We start from the raw sequence: 19,854 nt of genomic DNA, 5'->3' as shown, positions 1-19,854 counted from the left end.
GTTCTGCAACAGGCAGAAATACAGCAAGTCAATGTTCAACTTCTGACACTAATAGACAGCACACATCACACATAACTAACTGCACGTAACGGTTCCGCCATACTAAATAAACATAAATTAAGTACTCTAGACCTGTGTTTTTCAACCGGGGTGCCGCGGCACACTGGTGTGCCGCATCATATTGTCAGGGGTGCCGTGGGAAATTCTCCAATTTGTGCGCCTGTGCGGTGTAGCGCCCGGCAGAGTAATCATATCTTCCATATCAGAAGGTGGCAGCAGCAGGTAGCGATTTGCCTTGTGCTTGCAGACGAGAAAATTCGTGATGCATGGATGCAGCGGCAGGTATATGGGATGCCCATGCAGGTAGCATTGACACCAACGTTGTCATTGTGGATAGCGAGACGAGTCGATAGTGACAGTGATGGAGAAGTTTTTGAAGAAAAAAAATGCTGGCACTATACTCAGCACACACTGGTGTGCTGTGAGAGGCCTGGTCAGCCACTTGCTAATCGTGCATGCGTGGAGAATCGGAGAATCTTGAGATTTCATATTGTGTCGGTCTGATTGTATTGCATCGGCACATATTCGGTTTATGTTTGTGTTGCTGTGTGCTTTTGCTAACAGTGACAGACACTATGACGGTTGTGGTGCGTTTGTGGTCCAATGGAAATCAGAGCATGCAGTTCAACCGGAGAACCTGGATTGGTTATTTTTCACATACATAAAATAAACAGTCAAGTCGAGACACCTCGACTGTGATAGCCACTCAGTTGCTGTCAGAACAGCAGAGCGTCTTTAAAAGTGACTTTGTTCTTATTGTTACAATATTTATAGACCTAGTCTAAAACAGTAAACATAATCACGTTGATTATTTTATTTTAATCACAATCACTTTAAATAGTTTATTTCTTTCACCGTCTAAAACCTTTTTAAAAAACTGTCACTTTTATTTGAAAAAAGAAATACAATTTAAAGAATATTTAGTATTTATTTCTATTAAATTATTCGACTCTCCATACATATATAGGAATAGGACTTTACGTCTTTCGTTTTAATATAACTGATATTAATATAGGAGCTTAACAGATTTTTGTTGGCGGTGTGCCGCGAGATTTTTTCCAATGAAAAGGTGTGCCGTGAATGAAAAAAGGTTGGGAAACACTGCTCTAGACAACACACCAAATATAAGTCATCGAGACAAAAAACACACTTGCTGGCGACCGTTAGCCACCGTGGAGCTACGTAACGGCTACTCGTATGACGCGAGGAAAACTTAAAGGAGCGCGCCGAAGCTACCAACCAAACAGCGCACACACAAAACAATCTGCTATTAGATAAACAGCACAACAGTAAACAGGAGTAACACTTACATAAATGTACACTGCTCAAAAAAATTAAAGGAACAGTTTTTTATCAGGGTATGGCATGAATTCAATTAGACTTTTCTGATAAGGTTTTGGTCAGGTACGTGGCAGAGGGGGTTGTTAATCAGTTTCAGCTGCATTGGTGTTGATGGAATTAACAACAGGTGCACTAGAGGGGCAACAATGAGATGGTCCCAAAACAAGACTGATTTTGCAGGTGGGGGCCATTTCAAGTTCCTCCCTCTTGATCTTTTTTAACTGTTTTTCCACAAGTGTTGGCTTTAGTGAGAGTCATTATCACGAGTGGGAGCATGAGGAGATTTCTTAACCCTCCTGAAGTTGCGCAGATTGTCCAACTCCTCCAGGATGGCACATCCATGCATGTTGCTGTTGCAAGAAGATTTGATGTGTCTCCCAGTACAATCTCCAGAGCATGGAGGAGATTCTAGGAGACATGCAGTTACTCTAGGAGAGCTGGACAGGGCCGTAGACGGTCCTCATTCCATCAGCAGGACCGATATCTGCTGCTTTGTGCTAGGAGGAACAGGTTGAGCACTGCCCGAGCCCTACAGAATGACCTCCAGCAGGCTACTGGTGTGAATGTCTCTGCCCAAACAGTCAGAAACAGACTTCACGAAGGTGGCCTCAGGGCACGACATCCTGTAGTGTTTCCTGTGCTCATTGCTCAGCACCGTGGAGCTCGATTGGCATTTGCCATAGAACAGCGGAATTGGCAAGTCCGCCACTGGCGCCCTGTGCTTTTCACAGATGGGAGCAGGTTTACCCTGAGCACCTGTGATAGACGTGAAAGGGTCTGGAGAAGCCAAGGAGAGCGCTATGCTGCCAGCAACATCATTCAGCATGACCGGTTTGGTGGTGGGTCCGTGATGGTCTGGGGAGGCATTTCCATGGAAGGACGAACAGACCTCTACAGGCTAGAGAACGGCAGTCTGACTGCCATTAGGTATCGGGATGAAATCCTTGCACCCATGGTCAGACCCTACGCTGGTGCAGTAGGTCCTGGGTTCCTCCTGATCCACAACAATGCCCGGCCTGTTGTGTATGCAGTACCTGGAGGATGAAGGAATTGACATAATTGAATGGCCCTGACGATCACCTGATCTAAACCCGATAGAACACGTCTGGGACATAATGTTTCGGTCCATCATACGCCGCCAGGTTGCTCCTCAGACTTTACAGGAGCTCACTGATGCCCTTAAACAGATCTGGGAGGACATCTCACAAGACACCATCTGCGTCGTCTCATTAGGAGCATGCCGCGACGTTGTCAAGCACACAAGATATTGAAAAGAATTTTGAGTTGCAGAAATTGAATTTAGGCAAAAAGGACGAGCCTGCCATATCATTTTTTCACTTTGATTTTTGGGGTGTCTGTATACTGATGTAGGCTGAAAACTTTTATTTCCATCAAAAGATGTGGCATCCTTTTGTTCCTGAGACATTAAACTGTCCTTATCAGTATAGATATCCCCCCCCCCACCAAAAAAAAAAAAAAAATTAACCCGTTTTCATAGTTTTCCTTTAATTTTTTTGAGCAGTGTCTATACTCACTTTTTGGCAAATACGCACACGCTCAGTCGATACCAGCCACTTAAACTCCCGCCGTCTGTAATTTACCACTGCGCGCGGGCTGCAACAATCGCGATAAGCTGATATAACTCACGCGAGACTTAACACTGGTAAATGTGAGATTGAATTATATACTTCTTAACCAACCTACCTCAACGTATTTACTGAAAAACCTTTAAACATTAGACTATTTTAGTACCACTGTGTGGATGAGGGTGAGGATATGTTTTCTAATGGCATTAGTAAAGGTGACCACCACATTCTAATAAGCGTAAAGACAGTTGTCCTGAAATGCAATTGCCATCACAGAGTGAAATGATAGTGATTTAACGTAATTTGATTTAGGTTACGTAAATTTAAGTGATTTTTTAAATATTATTTTATATGCTTACTCGTCAGATGCAGGTTACAGTAGTCATCCAAGTCACTGCAAAATATAACCAAAATTAATTTATTATTATTATTAGTAGTAGTAGTAGTAGTAGTAGTAGTAGTAGTAGTAGTAGTAGTAGTAGTATGTTGCTGTTCAAAAAATATTTATATCTATGGTAAATATACAGTTAGTTACATTTTGGTCAGAACCAATGTTCGGCTCTCTTTTCACGGTCGGACATATTGAGTGTAACACAGTGTCAGCCAGCTATGTCGGCGCTGAAGTATGTCTGTACATTATTAGAGTACACACTACAATAATTTGCCAGATGGCTCATTTATTTGCATTCAGGGTCTATCAGGTATTCATTTTGAAATAATGTGTTGAATAAAGCTGAAAGATTCGCAGCGGGGCCCATCAGTTTTCAGGTAAAGGAAGTTATTTTGCCGACTTTTGCTCTCAAGCTTCTCCTCACTGTTTGAGCTAGCTAACGTAATTCAGGGAAGCTGAGTTGCTGTTCATTTTAAATACGCGATTACACACTGAAGTGACTTGGTTGTTCGTATGTAGAGCAGCAGAGTTTCTTTTTCGGCAGAACGAATATGTATTTAAAAACGATGTGTCGTCAGTTCCACTATTCATCATCTGATCTTGTATAGATGACAACCGTTGAGTCGGTATACATTTTGTCAAGGTTTACTTTTTATTTTTCCTCTCAAGCATGCACCGGTTTGATTATCATAGATGCACTATTAATGACAATGTGACCCAGATTTTTTTTCTCTTTTAGTTTACACATCCGAGCCATGGCGTCACTGTCAGAAGAGGTGCTTCTGGTGGTGAAAAAGGTTCGCCAGAAGAAACAGGATGGCACTCTGTATTTGATGGCTGAACGCATTGCTTGGAGTCCAGAGGGGAAGGACCGCTTCACTATCAGCCACCTCTATGCGGATATTCGTTGTGAGAGCTCTTTTTGTGTAAATATCACAATGTAAAGCCATGTATGATGGAACATTATTTATGGTCTGCTCAGGTCAGAAAATCAGCCCTGATGGCAAAGCAAAAATTCAACTCCAACTGGTCCTTCACTCCGGTGAGAGTACCACATTCCACTTTTCTAATGAGAGCACTGCACTCAAAGACCGGGAGGCTGCTAAAGAGCTGCTGCAGCAGCTTCTGCCCAAGTTCAAGAAGAAAGCTAATAAGGAACTGGAGGAGAAAAACAGGTGAGTGTGTTCGGCTTGAAACTCTTGCTAATTCACAGTATGACGCTAAGCACGTTGAGAATATTTAGACCGTGTTGAACCTGTTGACTGCGATTGTATATCTATTTTTTTTTTTTTTTTATCACATAGGATGCTTCAAGAAGATCCGTTGCTTTTTCAACTATATAAAGATTTAGTGGTCAGCCAAGTGATCAGTGCTGAGGAATTCTGGGCTAACCGATTAGGAGGCCTCAACACACACACACACCCTGCAGTATGCAACAATAAACAGGAAGTTGGTATTTCTGGAGCTTTCTTGGTGAGTGACTCAATAAACCCTTGTGTAAAATTTTAGCCAGAATTTCAGCTGCATTTTAAACCTTTTTTGTTAACTTTATAGGCAGACATACGGCCACAAACAGATGGCTGCAATGGCTTGAGATATAATCTGACAGCTGATATCATTGAATCTATCTTCAGAACCTATCCTGCAGGTAAACATGGGCGTGACGGTTTCGTTGTATATGCAACAGTGCTAAGCGTGTACACAATCTATATCAACTCTACTCGTCATTGCAGTGCAACAGAAGTATTGTGAAAGTGTCCCTCACGAGCTCACCGAGAAGGAGTTCTGGACACGCTTCTTCCAGTCGCAGTATTTTCACCGAGATCGCATCAACACAGGCACACAGGACATCTTCACAGAGTGTGCCAAGCTGGATGAAAAAGGTAGAAAGCAGTTAAGTCTCCCCTCTCATAGGTAGGAGTTTGTGTGTGTGATTTTGTGTTTTTTGGTTTTATATGAAGGGTTAAAATCAATGGTGGTGCAAGGAGTTAAGAACCCCCTGGTTGACCTGCAGTCATTAGAAGATAAATCCTTGGATGAGGTAAGAGTTACGAAGTCGATGACAAGTACCGTAGAACCTCTAAACTCAAAAACAGTTTCTTCTGGGACCTTGTCGCTCGCTTATCTTTGTTACAGGGTTACGGCGCCTCGACACCGCTGCCTTCCACTTCAAATTCAAACCGAACGGTGAAGGAGAGCAGCAACTATGCCATTATCAAGCGTTTCAACCATCACAGTGCCATGGTGCTGGCAGCAGGCTCACGCAAGGGGTACAAATACACAGAAATATAGACGAGAATGTCCTCATACTAAATTGTCAACTCCATTGCTTTAAAGGGAGACTGACCAAAATAGTGAGACTAGCAGCACTGATGGAAACTCGCGGGATTCTGACGTCTTCCAGCCTCCTATCAAGAAGGTAAAGTGTTTTTTTTTTTTTCTTCATCCATTATGTGACTTGGATAGGATGCCTCACTTTTGCAATTTTCTTAGGTGAAAATACAAGAAGCCATAGAGTATGAGGATTTGCAAAGGGAAAACGGGCCAAAAGTGGTTGCATTAAACCTCAAAAAGTCAGACAGGTTTGCACTATTTCCTCCATCTCAAGTGCACACCATCGCATTGTTGAATAAGCTATGTTCAAGTCGGGTCTATTTTTTTTAAACAGTTGTTCTTCACAACGGTTTTAATCTCGTACATTTGAACTTTTTTATACAAAGGTATGCCCATGGTCCTGTGCCTCTTCAGTCTCTAAAATACACAACAAGCCAAGAAATCATTAACTCCGTCAACCACGTCCGCCACGAGATGGCTGATTACAAACCCAACCTAACTCAGGTTTGACCAGCCGCTTTACACTTCCTCTCTTCACTCTCGCACCACTTTTGCAATCTCCATGCAAAGCTGCTTCCGTATTAGATCAGATTGTGCAAATGTCTACGGCCGTTTCTTCTCTGCAGGTTTTGACCAGCGTGGCAGCAACTTCGGCCATCGCAGCACTTTCTCCCGGCGGCCTGCTCATGCAGACGGGATCGCAGCAAGCCATAAATCGTACGTTGATGAATCTCAGTGGGAAACATTCCAGTTCCTGTGACCCTCCCCTGAACTGATATCAGTTGTTTACCTTTTCTCATTTGCGATATTGGCAGAGATGGTACCATCTGACATCCAAGGGGAACTGAAGCATCTTTATACAGCTGCTGCAGAATTATTGAGACATTTCTGGTCCTGTTTTCCCGTCAACACGCCATTTTTGGAAGAGAAGGTGACAGTAACATGACTGTAAATCACATGGCGTTAGTCATCCTTGACTTAAACTTTCATGCGTCTTTTTGTGTTATACAGTTGATTAAAATGAAGTCCAACCTTGAGCGATTTCAGACAACCAAGCTTTGTCCTTTCCAAGAGAAGATTCAGCGTCAGTACTTAAATAAAAATGTAAGTATCCAATGATTTCAAGACTCTTAAGTGTGTTTCTAGTGATTTCCCTCCATAGGTCGATTTCATATTCTGTCTCTCCCCATTGATGACTGATTGGGTTTCACATAAAGAGATAATGAAATGAACGCAGAACTCTAATTTCCAAATACTTTCCTTCATTGACACCCTCGCAGATCACGGCACACTTAGAGCAGATGCTACAAACGGCCTACAGCAAGTTCCATGTCTGGCAAACACGCCGCATGATGAGGAAAACCTGAGGCCGAACGCTTTGTTAGCGAAGGACAACGAAGACCAAGTGGACAAGGACGTCCCGTGGAGGCCTTAGGCGCCCTGCAGAGACGACACATCGTAGCCGGGTGGCTTCACGGCAGGCTTCACGGGAGGCTCGCGATGAAGATATCAACGAATGCCGCTGCAGCCGTTTCCGAGAGGCATATGGCATTTTTAGTCACGAAAACTTGTTTCTTCTTTTTTGTGTTCTTTCTACGGATGAGAGATTGGTTTCAGTATTGGGACTGTAATGGTACAAGACTGTATGGCCATATAAATCTTGTACGCTTCCAGGATGACCAGCAGAGGACTGCAGATGTTTTATCAGTGCAGAGAGCCTCTGGAAATAGGACAAAGAATGGATTAGTGTTCCAGAGTTAGTGGATTTAGCACTATTGTAATGAAATGTCACACTTGGAGAGTGTTGGTGTGTGTGAAACACAGTTAACATTGTTCGGTTCTGTCTGCACTGTATTGTACATACAAAATGTTACTCTGGATTAAAGAGATAAAGCGTTTTGATGGTGGTGCATGCGTGGAAGTTAGAATCACGCTTTGATTTCAGGGAGAGAAATAAACATTTTATGAGGCGGATTCTCCCAATTTGCGGTTTCTTAATGAGGCGTGTCGTCCAACCAGTCAAGATGCAGAACATGCTCATTGCTCAGCACTCTTTCAGGAAGTCGACTCGCCCGCTCAGGGAGGCTGACCACTCGGCTGCAGTTCCCAAGGTAACGTGAGCGTTTTTCTCTTAAAAGCGGAGCCATCTAAAACCGAGAGGCCAAAATAAGTTAGTGTATTTTTGCTCACAGTATTTCATCATTTTTATTTGAACGGCGACTCGACTAAGAACAGCGAGCACGCTCGCTATCGACCTCATACAAGAAATCGACGGGGAGAAAAATCATTACCATTTTCAATAGTTTGACGGTTATGTGAACTTTTGTTGAGCTGCTGTGTAGTTTGAACAAAATTGTTTCATTTCAGGGTCAGCAGGCGTGTGTCGTCTCGTGACCGACTCGCCCCTTCGGGTTGTTTACGAGAGCGCCACTGATCGATGTAGACGAGTGAAACGCTGCATTCCGAAAAAAATGTGATTACAAATATGTTTATCACGTGAGAGTTCTTAAACCGTTATTATTCTTAGAGTTTACTGCAGTTCAGTAGTGTGACGTCACTTTCGGCAGGTTGACAACAGCTTGAACGTAAGGTACTTCCTGGTGCGATCACGTGACCCATGCATTAACTAAATGTAAACAATATGCTGCCTTGAAAATAAATAGGCACAAGTTGATATCCAAACACTAAATCACGGCTGATATTTTTGCCAAATACTTTATGTTTTTTTCTTTTTAATGAGCCAATCATTCCAGCTTTAAAACTCAGGTTAAATAAGCAGCCTTAGGGAGTTTAGGATCTCTTAAGTCAGTGGTCCCCAACCTTTTTTGCGCCACCTACCGGTTACGTGTCAGAAATATTTTCGCGGACCGGCCTTTATATAAATAAATAATACATTTATATAAATAAATAATACATTTATAATAAATATATAAATACGATGACGTACATAAGGGTGTCCATGTGTGCACTTGGCACCAGGACACCCTAGGCCACAATTCGATGATCGACTTTGTAGTCGTGTCATCGGATTTGCGGCCGCATGTTTTGGACACTCGGGTGAAGAGAGGGGCGGAGCTGTCAACTAATCACCACCTGGTGGTGGGTTGGCTCCGATGGTGGGGGAAGATGCCGGTCCGACCTGGCAGACCCAAACGCTCTGTGAGGGTCTGCTGGGAACGTCTGGCAGAATCTCCTGTCAGGAAAAGCTTCAACTCCCACCACCGGAAGAGCTTTTCCCACGTCCCGGGGGAGGCGGGGGACATTGAGTCTGAGTGGACCATGTTCCGCGCCTCCATTGTTGAGGCAGCCGACCGAAGCTGTGGCCGTAAGGTCGTTGGTGCCTGTCATGGCGGCAATCCCCGAACCCGCTGGTGGACACCGGCGGTAAGGGATGCCGTCAAGCTGAAGAAGGAGTCCTATCGGGCCGTTTTGGCCCGCGGGACTCCGGTGGCAGCTGACAGGTACCGGATGGCCAAGCGGAACGCGGCTTCAGCGGTTGCTGAGGCAAAAACCCGGGCGTGGGAGGAGTTTGGTGAGGCCATGGAGAATGACTTCCGGACGGCTTCGAGGAAATTCTGGTCCACCATCCGGCGTCTCAGGAGGGGGAAGCAGTGCAACGTCAACACTGTTTACAGTGGGGATGGTGTGCTGCTGACCTCGACTGGGGACGTCGTGAGTCGGTGGGGAGAATACTTCGAAGACCTCCTCAATTCCACCTACACGCCTTCCATTGAGGAAGCAGGGCCTGGAGACTCTGAGGCGGATTCTCCAATCTCTGGGGTCGAAGTCACTGAGGTAGTTAAAAAACTCCTCGGTGGCAAGGCCCCAGGGGTGGATGAGATCCGCCCGGAGTTCTTAAGGGCTGCGGATGTTGTGGGGATGTCATGGCTGACACGCCTCAACAACATTGCGTGGACATCGGGGACAGTGCCTCTGGATTGGCAGACTGGGGTGGTGGTTCCCCTCTTTAAGAAGGGGGACAGGAGGGTGTGTTCCAATTACAGGGGAATCACACTCCTCAGCCTCCCCGGTAAGGTCTATTCAGGGGTGCTGGAGAGGAGGGTCCATCGGGAGGTTGAACCTCGGATTCAGGAGGAGCAGTGTGGCTTTCGTCCTGGCCGTGGAACAGTGGACCAGCTCTACACCCTCGGCAGGATCCTCGAGGGTGCATGGGAGTTCGACCAACCAATCCACATGTGTTTTGTGGACTTGGAGAAGGCGTTCGACCGTGTCCCTCGGGAGGTTCTGTGGAGGTTGCTTCGGGAGTACGGGGTGCCAAGCCAACTGATAAGGGCGGTTCGGTCCCTGTATCACCGATGCCAGAGTCTGGTCCGCATTTCCGGCAGTAAGTCGGATTTGTTCTCAGTGAGGGTTGGACTCCGCCAAGGCTGCCCTTTGTCACCGATTCTGTTCATAATTTTTATGGACAGAATTTCGAGGCGGAGCCGAGGCATTGAGGGGGTCCGGTTTGGGGACCTCAGCATCGCGTCTCTGCTTTTTGCAGATGACGTGGTGCTGTTGGCTTCTTCAGGCCGTGATCTCCAGCTCTCGCTGGAACGGTTCGCAGCCGAGTGTGAAGCGGTCGGGATGAGGGTCAGCACCTCCAAATCCGAGTCCATGGTCCTCGATCGAAAAAGGGTGGAATGCCCTCTCCGGATCGGGGATGAGCTCCTGCCTCAAATGGAGGAGTTCAAGTATCTTGGAGTCTTGTTCACGAGTGAGGGGAGGATGGAGCGCGAGATCGACAGGCAGATCGGTGCACCGTTGGCAGTAATGCGGGCCCTGTACCGGTCCGTTGTGGTGAAGAAAGAGCTGAACCAAAAGGCAAAGCTCTCAATTTACCGGTCGATTTACGCTCCTACCCTCACCTATGGTCACGAGCTATGGGTCGTGACCGAAAGAACGAGATCCCGGATACAAGCGGCCGAAATGAGTTTTCTCCGCAGGATGTCCGGGCTCTCCCTTAAAGATAGGGTGAGAAGCTCGGTCATCCGGGAGAGACTCGGAGTAGAGTCGCTACTCCTCCACGTTGAGAGGAGCCAGATGAGGTGGCTCGGGCATCTTATCAGGATGCCTCCTGGACGCCTCCCTGGGGAGGTGTTCCGGGCATGTCCCACCGGTAGGAGACCCCGGGGACGACCCAGGACGCGCTGGAGAGACTATGTCTCTCAGCTGGCCTGGGAACACCTTGGGATCCCCCGGGATGAGCTGGATGAAGTGGCTAGGGAGAGGGAAGTCTGGGAGTACCTCCTAAAGCTGCTGCCCCCGCGACCCGACCCCGGATAAGCGGAAGAAGATGGATGGATGGATGAATACGATGGAATAAAATGGTACGACTGGCATAAAACCAAGTATAAACGACATGAAAATAAAACTCACCATTACGTTGAATTCGTGGGAGCACTGAGCTTGTTTCTCAGAAATTAGCCAGCGTAATCGGAGACAATGACACCCGAAGTGGTTAAGGTTTGTCTTTTAATACAGGATGCTTGGTCTCCATGTGCCCAAGCACTTTTGAAGGCTTTATTGCCTCGTTAGCTAGCCTGTCGTCAGTCGCCGCATTTTATGCAGAGTGGGCTTGCTTGGCAAGTCAGTCACCTGTGGCGATAAATCCATATTTGAAGTAGGACTTTCTTTTAAATGCAGCTTTCCTTTTCTTAGAAGTCGTAGCCTCTTCTTCCGTCTCCTCATTGGGCTTTTTTTCCCTTTCCGAAGAAGCTTTCCAAACATCTTTGTTTCTTGCTCATTTTTGCTAGCTTCGCGGGCTCGACTGGGGGGAAGGAGCTTCCATACCCGAATTAACCTGTGTCAAGAGACACAGATGCACCGACGGATGTAATTGGGAGAGAATCGCCATTTTTAAAATATTTTTCAAAATAAATTCGTACTAATTTTTGCTAGCTTTGAGGACTCGACTGGGGAAACATGTCACGTGACCGGGACAAGCGTCTTGACCTGAATTAATTGATCGTCGATAAAAATTATTTTAGTTTTTTCTGTCTGGCTTGGCGGCCCGGTACCAAGTGACTCACCGACCGTTACCGGTCCGCAGGCCGGGGGTTGGGGATCCCTATCTTAAGTAGTTTGCTCCAGGGCACAGTGAGGTTTTAAATTATGATTCTGGTTTTTTGGGGGTCAGAAATAATCCTATGATGAGAGATGTTCACCAATTTACACTACAGTGCTTGCAAATAAAAGAAATACATAGTCAGAGATGTTACTTTTCACTTATTCTTGAGATTATATTCACCTACTACTTCTAAATATAGAAATGTTTCCTTTAAATGCCATTTGTAAAATGAGTAACTGAGTTTCAATATTTAAACCGCTGCCTCCGTTTTGAAATCAAGCACAAACAGGAAATCAAACATAAATCATATTCTGTATTTAAGTTTAAAATATGGACTGTCTATGGTTTCTCTTTTCTCAATTCAGCAGTTTGACGTTGCTTGACGCTGTTTGCACGGGCTTGTATAACCAAAGTCATGGCTGTCCAATTTGAGAGACTTAAGAACCCTGCTGAGAGTCATATGATGCCACAGCATACATAACCAAGCACAAACGTGAGTACTGAAGGCTGGCTCTCTCGTTCTCTTCCAGTTGTGGATGACCGACCGTGAGGGACGATGCCTCGTGTAGCGGTCGTACCAGATGTCCACAGTCACGTCTTGGCAGAATTCGACTGCCTTGACCCTCTCCTCTCCACTCTGCGCCTAGACTCTGGCAGGCTCAAGGTCAATACAGTCACATGATCACTATTACCATAACGTTTGTTTATAAGCTTGAGTTTTTTTCTACCCCAGCTAGTGGCTGCAGATGAAATTTTACTGTACTTCTTTGGTGTTGTGTTTCAGTGCACATGTTTGGCTGTGTCGAGAAAGTGGCTGGCATTAGGAACGTCGGCTGGAGGCTTGCACCTGATTCAGAGAGAGGGCTGGAAACAGAGGCTTATCCTGACTCACAAGGTAATATGTGACTCTGGAATTTTTTTCCACATTTCATCTGTCCCCTGTAGCTAACTTAAGAGTGTTTATCGGCTTGGAATTTTTTGGGTTTGTAAATTTTTCTTTTTTGGGGGGATATCCTTGCCCCTCCCCCCACCAGGAAAAAAAAATCCTAGCTCCACCAGTGATTGACATGACTTACCTTTCAGGAAGGATCCATTACTCAAGTGTCGTGCTGTCCACATGATGAAGACTTTATTGCTGTCGCAACAAGGTAAAATGCATTTTACCTGTGGTCATCTCTTTATGATTGACATGGCATGTTGTGTGGTCCAGTCAAGGTCTGGTGGTGGTGTGGGAGCTGCAGCTGGAGCGCCGCGGACGTCCAGAGAGAGTGAGCGTGTCATGGGAGCATCGAGGCCAGAACATCACTGCGCTCTGTTGGGACACCAACACGTTCAAAGTTTATGTTGGAGACTCGGCAGGCAAGGTGTCTTTTCTCCGGGCAGGATCCTCGAAACTGGGAAAGGTAGCACACACACAAAATAGTGTAATTTTACTATACAGTGAAACTCGCATTATTTCCACTGTACCAGATTTTTCAAACATTATTTTAGAACAAAAATATTTTTGTTGTTGTTTGTTTGTATAGGGTTCAGGATTTGTTATGTTTCCTGTTCAGACGGTTACTACCGTCGACTCCAAAGTGGTTCAGCTTGGCTACCAGGACTGTCGGCTCCTGGTGTCTTCTCTAACCCGCTGTTATCTCTGTGATACGGAGAAGTGAGTGGCGGTTGCGATTGTCCAGAGCCGGCCAGAGGTCACGAACCTTTTAGGAAACTCAGAGCTACTTTCTTGTTTACACTCTCAAATGCCAATTTTGCTCTGATTACCTTTGATAATACGATGTTTTTAATAATTAACAATATTCTATATATTCTATAATATATAGTATTATAAGACACTTATCAATTTAACAATTTCTTACATGATTTTTTTTTCATATGTTTTTTTTAATCTTTTAATAATTTTTTCCCGATGCCTTTATATCCCGTCGCCAGGGAGAAGTTTTGGCGTGTGGGAAACAAGGAGCGTGACGGAGAGTACGGGGCTTGTTTTTTCCCTCAGAACAAAGGATTGTTGGGGGGCCAGCCCCCGCTACTCTACTGCGCTCGGCCGGGCTCTCGGATATGGGAAGCCAGTTATAACGGCGAGGTTTTAAGCACACAGCAGTTCAAACAGGTGCTCAACTGCCCTCCGCTACCTCTTATCACTTACAGGTAATGATATTAACTCTAACTTGCTTAAACTATTTTTTTCTTTGTGTGAAATAACATTAATCCCCATAAAACTCTGCAGAAATGAGCCACAATACAATCCAGCCCAGAAGAGCCCTCAATCAATTGCCTTCCCAAAACTATTATATTTTGGGTAAGAGTCACGTTTAAATGTTTGCACAATAAATTATTTAATATTATGATAAACATTGTTTAATGTTGATTTACTGCACAGAGTTAGTTGACCAATTGTCCCTTTTTTTTTGGACAGAGACCAAAATTTGCTTACCTGGACTGATTCAGCCATTTATATCTTTACACCTCACAATGGGCAAGTTCTTCTCTGGACTGAGCTCAAAGGTGACTGACTTTGATACACACACACACACACACAGACGTGAACATTTCAGTATATTAGACAGTCAACCTTCTTTTTTTGGTATTGTAGACGTGCTCGATATCGCAGTCCACCGCAACGAGCTCTTCTGCCTTCACGGCGGCGGCCATCTGTCGCACCTCTCCTTGTTGTCAGCAGAACGTTGTGTTGAACGTCTCCTGCGACGGGAGTCCTGGCCTCTGGCGGCTTCGGTCTGCTGCATGTTCCAGCACACCGTCTGCATCAGTCGGGTAAGGTGGCTTGTATCCAAAATGCTTTTGCGCTTGTCGTTTAAAAAATACAAAGTGGTCTGTTATTTGTACTTTGTTTTTGTCGAACTCAGGCGAGGAAATCAATTCCCATGGACCGTCTGGAACACCTTCGATCCCAGCTCAGTTCCAGCACTCACCCAGAGTTGATTGGACAACTGGATGAGGTGATCGCCAAGCTGGAGCCACTTGACTCAGCCTGCAGCAGCCGCAGAAGCAGCATTTCATCACACGTATGTGAAAATTGAGCTTCCTGAAACTTGCGTGTTGTTCATTGATCCTGTCTCATTTTGAACCTGTTGCAAATACAATCATGTTCTGCATGGAAATGTGACATGACCTTAGTCTCTTAACATCATTCGCTTTCTCTCAAAATCCAGGAGAGCTTCAACGTCCTGGACTGCGGGATCTACCGAGTGATTAGTCGGCGAGGGAGCCAGTCCGACGAAGAGACGAGTTCCCTCATTCATCAGGCCGCGTCGGAGGAGGAGCGGCTCAAAGAGTTCAGCTTTGTGCAGGAAGAAGATCAAGTGGACCACGGTAGGAGACAATTGAGACGCCTGCACTTGTAATTGTTTGAAGACATATTAAATTGATTAGACAGTGGTGCCTTGAGAAGCGAGTGACAGAGCCCCCGGTGAGATGTCTTTAGGAAAAAAAAAAGTTTGTCTTATACTGCCCCCTAGTGGTGCAGGTGGGCATGGCAGAAAGAGCAAATAAAAAGCATTCAGATGCCATGTGACAAAAGCTTTTTTTTTTCCCTTTTATTTCAATCTAATTGTCATATTATCAATATTATGAAGCCTTATTTTAACCACCACCATTTTATTGTTTTTGAGAGAAAGTCGGAACTGATTAATGGCATTTCCATTTCTCTTAAGGCGCCACTTATTTGACATTGAAATTTTGGAAATTTGAAGAATGAGCACAAGAATCCGGCTTTGTGTTTACCATGTTTCTAATAATAATGCTGTGTCACTGTGTCCTACACACACATCATCACCTGTGTTCAGTTTTATTTGCATTGCACAGCATTTGTCCCCCCTCAACCCCATCGTCCACCGACTACATGCATGTGGTGTTCACCCTCTCATTGTACGCCACCAGTGCCTCCATCCATCGTTGTGTTTCTCCTCTGGCTCCCCCCCCGACCTCCATTCAGATCCACAGAGCAGCGAGCGTGCGGAAGCCGACCGATCCGAGCAAGGCCTGCAGTTTCACTTGCCCCTCTCATTCCGCACCAAACCCCCTCGCATTGCGCTGCAAGCCGTCAAAGATAGGTGCTTATAATTAGTTTTTAGATTATTTTTTTTTTTGTAAGTGTCCAACCGATGAATCCGACGAATTTAATCAAACAATATTAGCTTGTTTTATATACTTTGTTTTAATTTTGTTGTTACTTGTTGTGAATTAAAATGTTTTTTTTACAGGTTATTTGTCAAATATGAGGTAAAATGTCATTATCAGCATTCTTTGTCAAATTTTAACCAAACCGTTTTAAAAATGTGTTAAATCCACACAACTAAAGAATAATGCAGTGCATAAAATTGCCCCTTAAATTAAATTAGACGCATCACAATGTACAGTGAAACTATTCACGAGGAACATAAAGTAATGTAAAATATATCAGCAAGAACATTTCCACCCAATAATCACTCATTTTTATTTCATTCATGATTTTTGTTTTAGTTGTGTTTGTTTTTAACTCTAACAACCTTGGGATGCTGATGAGAATATTTTTGGCATTTTCTCGAACAATGAACTGAAACATAACTAAAACGAGGTGTAGCAGCGGCTTTTCACTTCCCCTTTCCAGTAACGATTTCAACCCACACACTAAGTTTTATTTCCATGTCACTCATTAGTTTGTAAAAAGGCTGACATGTTTCATTTCCATGCATTACACTCAGCTGCTCTCCATTACCTGGAGAAACTCATCAATTTTTTTTTCTCCCCGCCCCCGACTCTCAGTGTTTCTAGTTTTGTCAAGAAGACAACCGAGAAGATCAATACGCTCCAGATGAACTCTGAGCTGTGGCAGCGATCTGACTATCGAGAGAGTCCTCACGCTGAGATGCCTGCCACCTCTGCTGCGTTCATGGAGGAAGCAGATATTGAGTAAGATTCACTTCTAAATTAATTACCTTTCCGTGACAGGATTGAATCGCTGACAATTCATTTATTGTCATAGGATTGAATCGGACATGCTTAAAACAGAATCTGAACTACTCGAGCTTCAGTCTGCCTCTGAACGGGCCCTGTAAGTACAGAGAATTCTACTAACCATGGCGTAAAAAAAATAAAAAAGGATTTAAGCACTTTTTTTTTTTTTTTTTTACAAAATCTACAATATAGACCACTTGTCAATGGCCAATATCTTTGCATCTCTTCCTTACTTTGGTACGCACAGTACATTAAAACCTGTTCTGGCATCAGTTTCCAGATCCAAGATCCTTTAGTTCTGCTGGATCCATATTTCCTGCAAGAAACTCTTCAAGAATGGTTGAAGGTGCTGGAGCGAGTCCTCAGGCCGGCTCAGCCCGAATCAGACGATGAAGCTGTACACGCATTGGAGCCGCTTTTAAACACATACTCACAAAAAGCAGAAGCGTCAACAGAGAGCTCACTGCAGGAGGTGGATCACGACCGTCAACTCGCCTCAGAAAACGGGCCAGTGTTGTCTGAAGAAGCCGTGCGATTGACGTCTCCCCAAGCGCTTCCCTCCGATCTCTTGGCGAATCTCACCCAACTGGCAACGCTTTACACCGAAATGAGCTGCTTCAGCAAAGAGGCGAATGCTCACGAGTTGAGCTGCATCACCTTCCTACGGCGCTATTTCTTCTTGCTAGATCAAGATCGCATTAGACGCATGTGTCTGCGTTGCGGCCAGGAGCGGCAGGACGTGCAGAGCTCCTTCATCGAGGCCATGCTAGGTCAGAAAACGCTCTCTAATGTTTGCATCAGTACACTCACAAATAATTAGTTATAAAATCTCAGCCAATTTTTTTTTTCATAGGTGTGACAAAGTCCAGTAAAGTGGTGGAAATCATTCATAAAGGAGATTTACAGAGATCACTACGCTATCTGCGAGAACTGCAGCCGTGGAGTCCTCCCGTTCTCCTCGCTCACTTCTACAGGTCGGCCGATATCCCGATTGTCTCTCTTGTGGAAGTCGTGTCAAACGTCATTTAATATGTCGCAATTTAGGTTGTACGAGAAGCACGGAGAGTCGGCGGTCCATTCTTTTCCTCCATTTTATCCCACCATCACTCCAGCAGATGTGATGCAGATGGCCCAGCAAAGCCACTTCTTGGCTTACCTGGATAACTTGGTTCTAGCCCAACCTGAAGAACACAGGTACACTTGCAGCTTGAAAGAAAAAATAATCCAATAGGGGGTGTTAAAATTTGGATGAATTCTCCCTAGGTTGTCATTCCTGCAGTCACTTCTTGAGCCCGAATCTCTGCGGCAGGAATGGCTTGAGCTGGCGCTTACCCACGATGCACCTCAGCGCTCCGATACAATGACAGCCGAGGGACGGCCCAGGTAAGCGGCTTGATTTTATTTCCATATTGTGTCTTAAACAATGAATAATAACCTTTTGTTGCAGGTGGAATTCTCATCGTCTCAGTTGGGGTTACGGGCGCCTCCTGTCTTTGTTGATCCAAATTCCCGCAGACTTGTCATCCAAGCAGAAGATGGCAGAAACCTGCCGCAGTCACGGGTACTTCATTTCACTGATAGCATTTCATTTCCACATTTAGAACCAAACGTCTGCAGTCATTTCACTTGTTTCATGTATGTGTAGGTACTGGACTGGTTATCTCCACCTGTGTTGTCAGCTACAGCGCCGCGACGAAACTTTCTCAACAATCTGTCAACTGGATGATATCAGCCTGCTGGAGGAACCAGAGGGTGCGTTTCAATTTCAACACACGTTTCATTCAATTCAATAATAGTTGATGTATGAAGACTGTTTTGTCATCCAGGTGTGGAGCCACAAAATTTCTCCGAATGGAAGCTCCTGATCCAGTTAGCTCAGGACCACAGCTGTATGTCGGACGTGAACGGGGACGCGGTGTCCAACGGCTCGGCAGATTGCAGCAGAAATGTCAACGCCGAGGCCTTGACCCTGCGCTTGGCCCGCACGGCCGGACCGGAGCAAGCCCTGGCCGTCTTGGAGGAGTGTGGAGTGAAGCCGAGTCTTTCTCCTCACTCACAACTGGTCTGTGAACTGCTGAAGGTGGCTGATAAGAGGCAGCGGTGAGTCATTGCATGTTGTCCATTCCACGGTTGTCCAAACAAAAAGTAAACAAAGCAGGCTTGCTTCATCACGTCTGTCTTGTGTTTTTCAGGGCGACCATTCAGACCATGCTGGAGCGCTGCGATCGCTTCCTGTGGTCCCAACACGCCTGATGTTTGAGAAGATACCAACAATGCCAGATTCTCCCATGAGGTTTTACCTCTGACTGATAGGAATTAATTTATTTGCTTTATTACTAATGAAGGTACTCACCCTTAAAATTTGTTATTTGCTCTTATTTTGCACTAAAACTGTTTGGAATTGAATGTACTGTTGGTGCAATACTGATTTTTCAAGACTGTTTGTTTTGCATGTACCAAAGACCTTAAATCAGTCGTTGACTTTGAAACAAATGTTCTAACCAGGTATTATTATTTAAATAAATAAAAACAAAAAAGAAATGTTCCATCGCGATTTTGTGAGTGTTTTATAATATGAGTACTTACTTGGGGCTGTGGAAAATGGATGCGTGACATGTTTAACATCTTGATAGAATGCAGACGGCAGACAAAAATAATGTGGGTCAATGTTAATAAAAAGTTAATGACACCAGATTCTTGATTCATATGATTGTATCGCACACCTGCCGCATCAAAGGAGCAAATTGGGGATTCACATTTGAATGTTCTTGGTTTATAACTTTCATTTGAGTCACATTGACCTTTTCAACTTCATTCCTGTCTTCAATTTGGCAGAAGTCCTTCCTCCTCCGACTCTGGCACAGAAACAATCAGCTGCTTCAATGTTTTTTATGGACTTGCATAATTAAGGCCCAATACTGTCAGAAAAAAATGTAACTCATTATTGTATTAGCTTATATCTACAAAGCTACAAATGCAGTGTTGCTCTGGGTGGTAAAAGCTAATATTCAGGCTATTATTGATTTATATCAATGTTGTATTCGATTTGTTAACACTTAAATGAAAACAAAAAATATACATGATGTGGGCAAGGCACAATCATTTGCAATATT

At 44.7% G+C, this 19,854-nt stretch overlaps 2 protein-coding genes across 4 annotated transcripts; both read left to right on the top strand.

Moving 5' to 3' along the window:
- Nucleotides 1-219: 219 nt before the first annotated feature.
- gtf2h1 (general transcription factor IIH, polypeptide 1) lies at nucleotides 220-7,614 on the top strand. 3 transcript variants are annotated; one of them, XM_088378869.1, is made up of 15 exons: nucleotides 220-363; nucleotides 4,118-4,287; nucleotides 4,361-4,553; nucleotides 4,683-4,851; nucleotides 4,933-5,026; nucleotides 5,112-5,261; nucleotides 5,340-5,419; nucleotides 5,515-5,648; nucleotides 5,716-5,797; nucleotides 5,872-5,960; nucleotides 6,099-6,216; nucleotides 6,339-6,429; nucleotides 6,528-6,643; nucleotides 6,724-6,816; nucleotides 6,993-7,614. In XM_088378869.1, exons 1-15 carry the CDS (start codon nucleotides 323-325, stop codon nucleotides 7,077-7,079), a joined length of 1,707 nt encoding a protein of 568 aa, XP_088234995.1. In that variant the 5' UTR covers nucleotides 220-322; the 3' UTR covers nucleotides 7,080-7,614. The 3 variants fall into 3 exon arrangements, with proteins under 3 accessions (XP_088234995.1, XP_088234996.1, XP_088234997.1); XM_088378870.1 differs by having other exon boundaries at nucleotides 319-342; XM_088378871.1 differs by lacking the exon at nucleotides 220-363 and adding an exon at nucleotides 3,558-3,755.
- Nucleotides 7,615-7,680: 66 nt separating this feature from the next.
- hps5 (HPS5 biogenesis of lysosomal organelles complex 2 subunit 2) lies at nucleotides 7,681-19,282 on the top strand. The gene is made up of 23 exons (XM_088378852.1): nucleotides 7,681-7,823; nucleotides 12,313-12,446; nucleotides 12,567-12,677; nucleotides 12,866-12,930; nucleotides 12,993-13,185; nucleotides 13,309-13,439; nucleotides 13,718-13,936; nucleotides 14,016-14,087; nucleotides 14,205-14,293; nucleotides 14,382-14,560; nucleotides 14,653-14,811; nucleotides 14,959-15,118; nucleotides 15,741-15,858; nucleotides 16,550-16,696; nucleotides 16,770-16,838; nucleotides 17,015-17,511; nucleotides 17,595-17,715; nucleotides 17,786-17,935; nucleotides 18,005-18,124; nucleotides 18,189-18,302; nucleotides 18,387-18,493; nucleotides 18,568-18,841; nucleotides 18,934-19,282. Exons 2-23 carry the CDS (start codon nucleotides 12,339-12,341, stop codon nucleotides 18,992-18,994), a joined length of 3,264 nt encoding a protein of 1,087 aa, XP_088234978.1. The 5' UTR covers nucleotides 7,681-7,823; nucleotides 12,313-12,338; the 3' UTR covers nucleotides 18,995-19,282.
- The last annotated feature ends 572 nt before the right edge of the window (nucleotides 19,283-19,854 follow it).

The sequence above is a fragment of the Syngnathus floridae genome, chromosome 6 (genome assembly GCF_059516105.1).
Source record: "Syngnathus floridae isolate MCC-2025c chromosome 6, RoL_Sflo_1.0, whole genome shotgun sequence".
Lineage (NCBI taxonomy): Eukaryota > Metazoa > Chordata > Actinopteri > Syngnathiformes > Syngnathidae > Syngnathus > Syngnathus floridae.
This window is presented reverse-complemented; position numbering and strand designations above follow the sequence as displayed.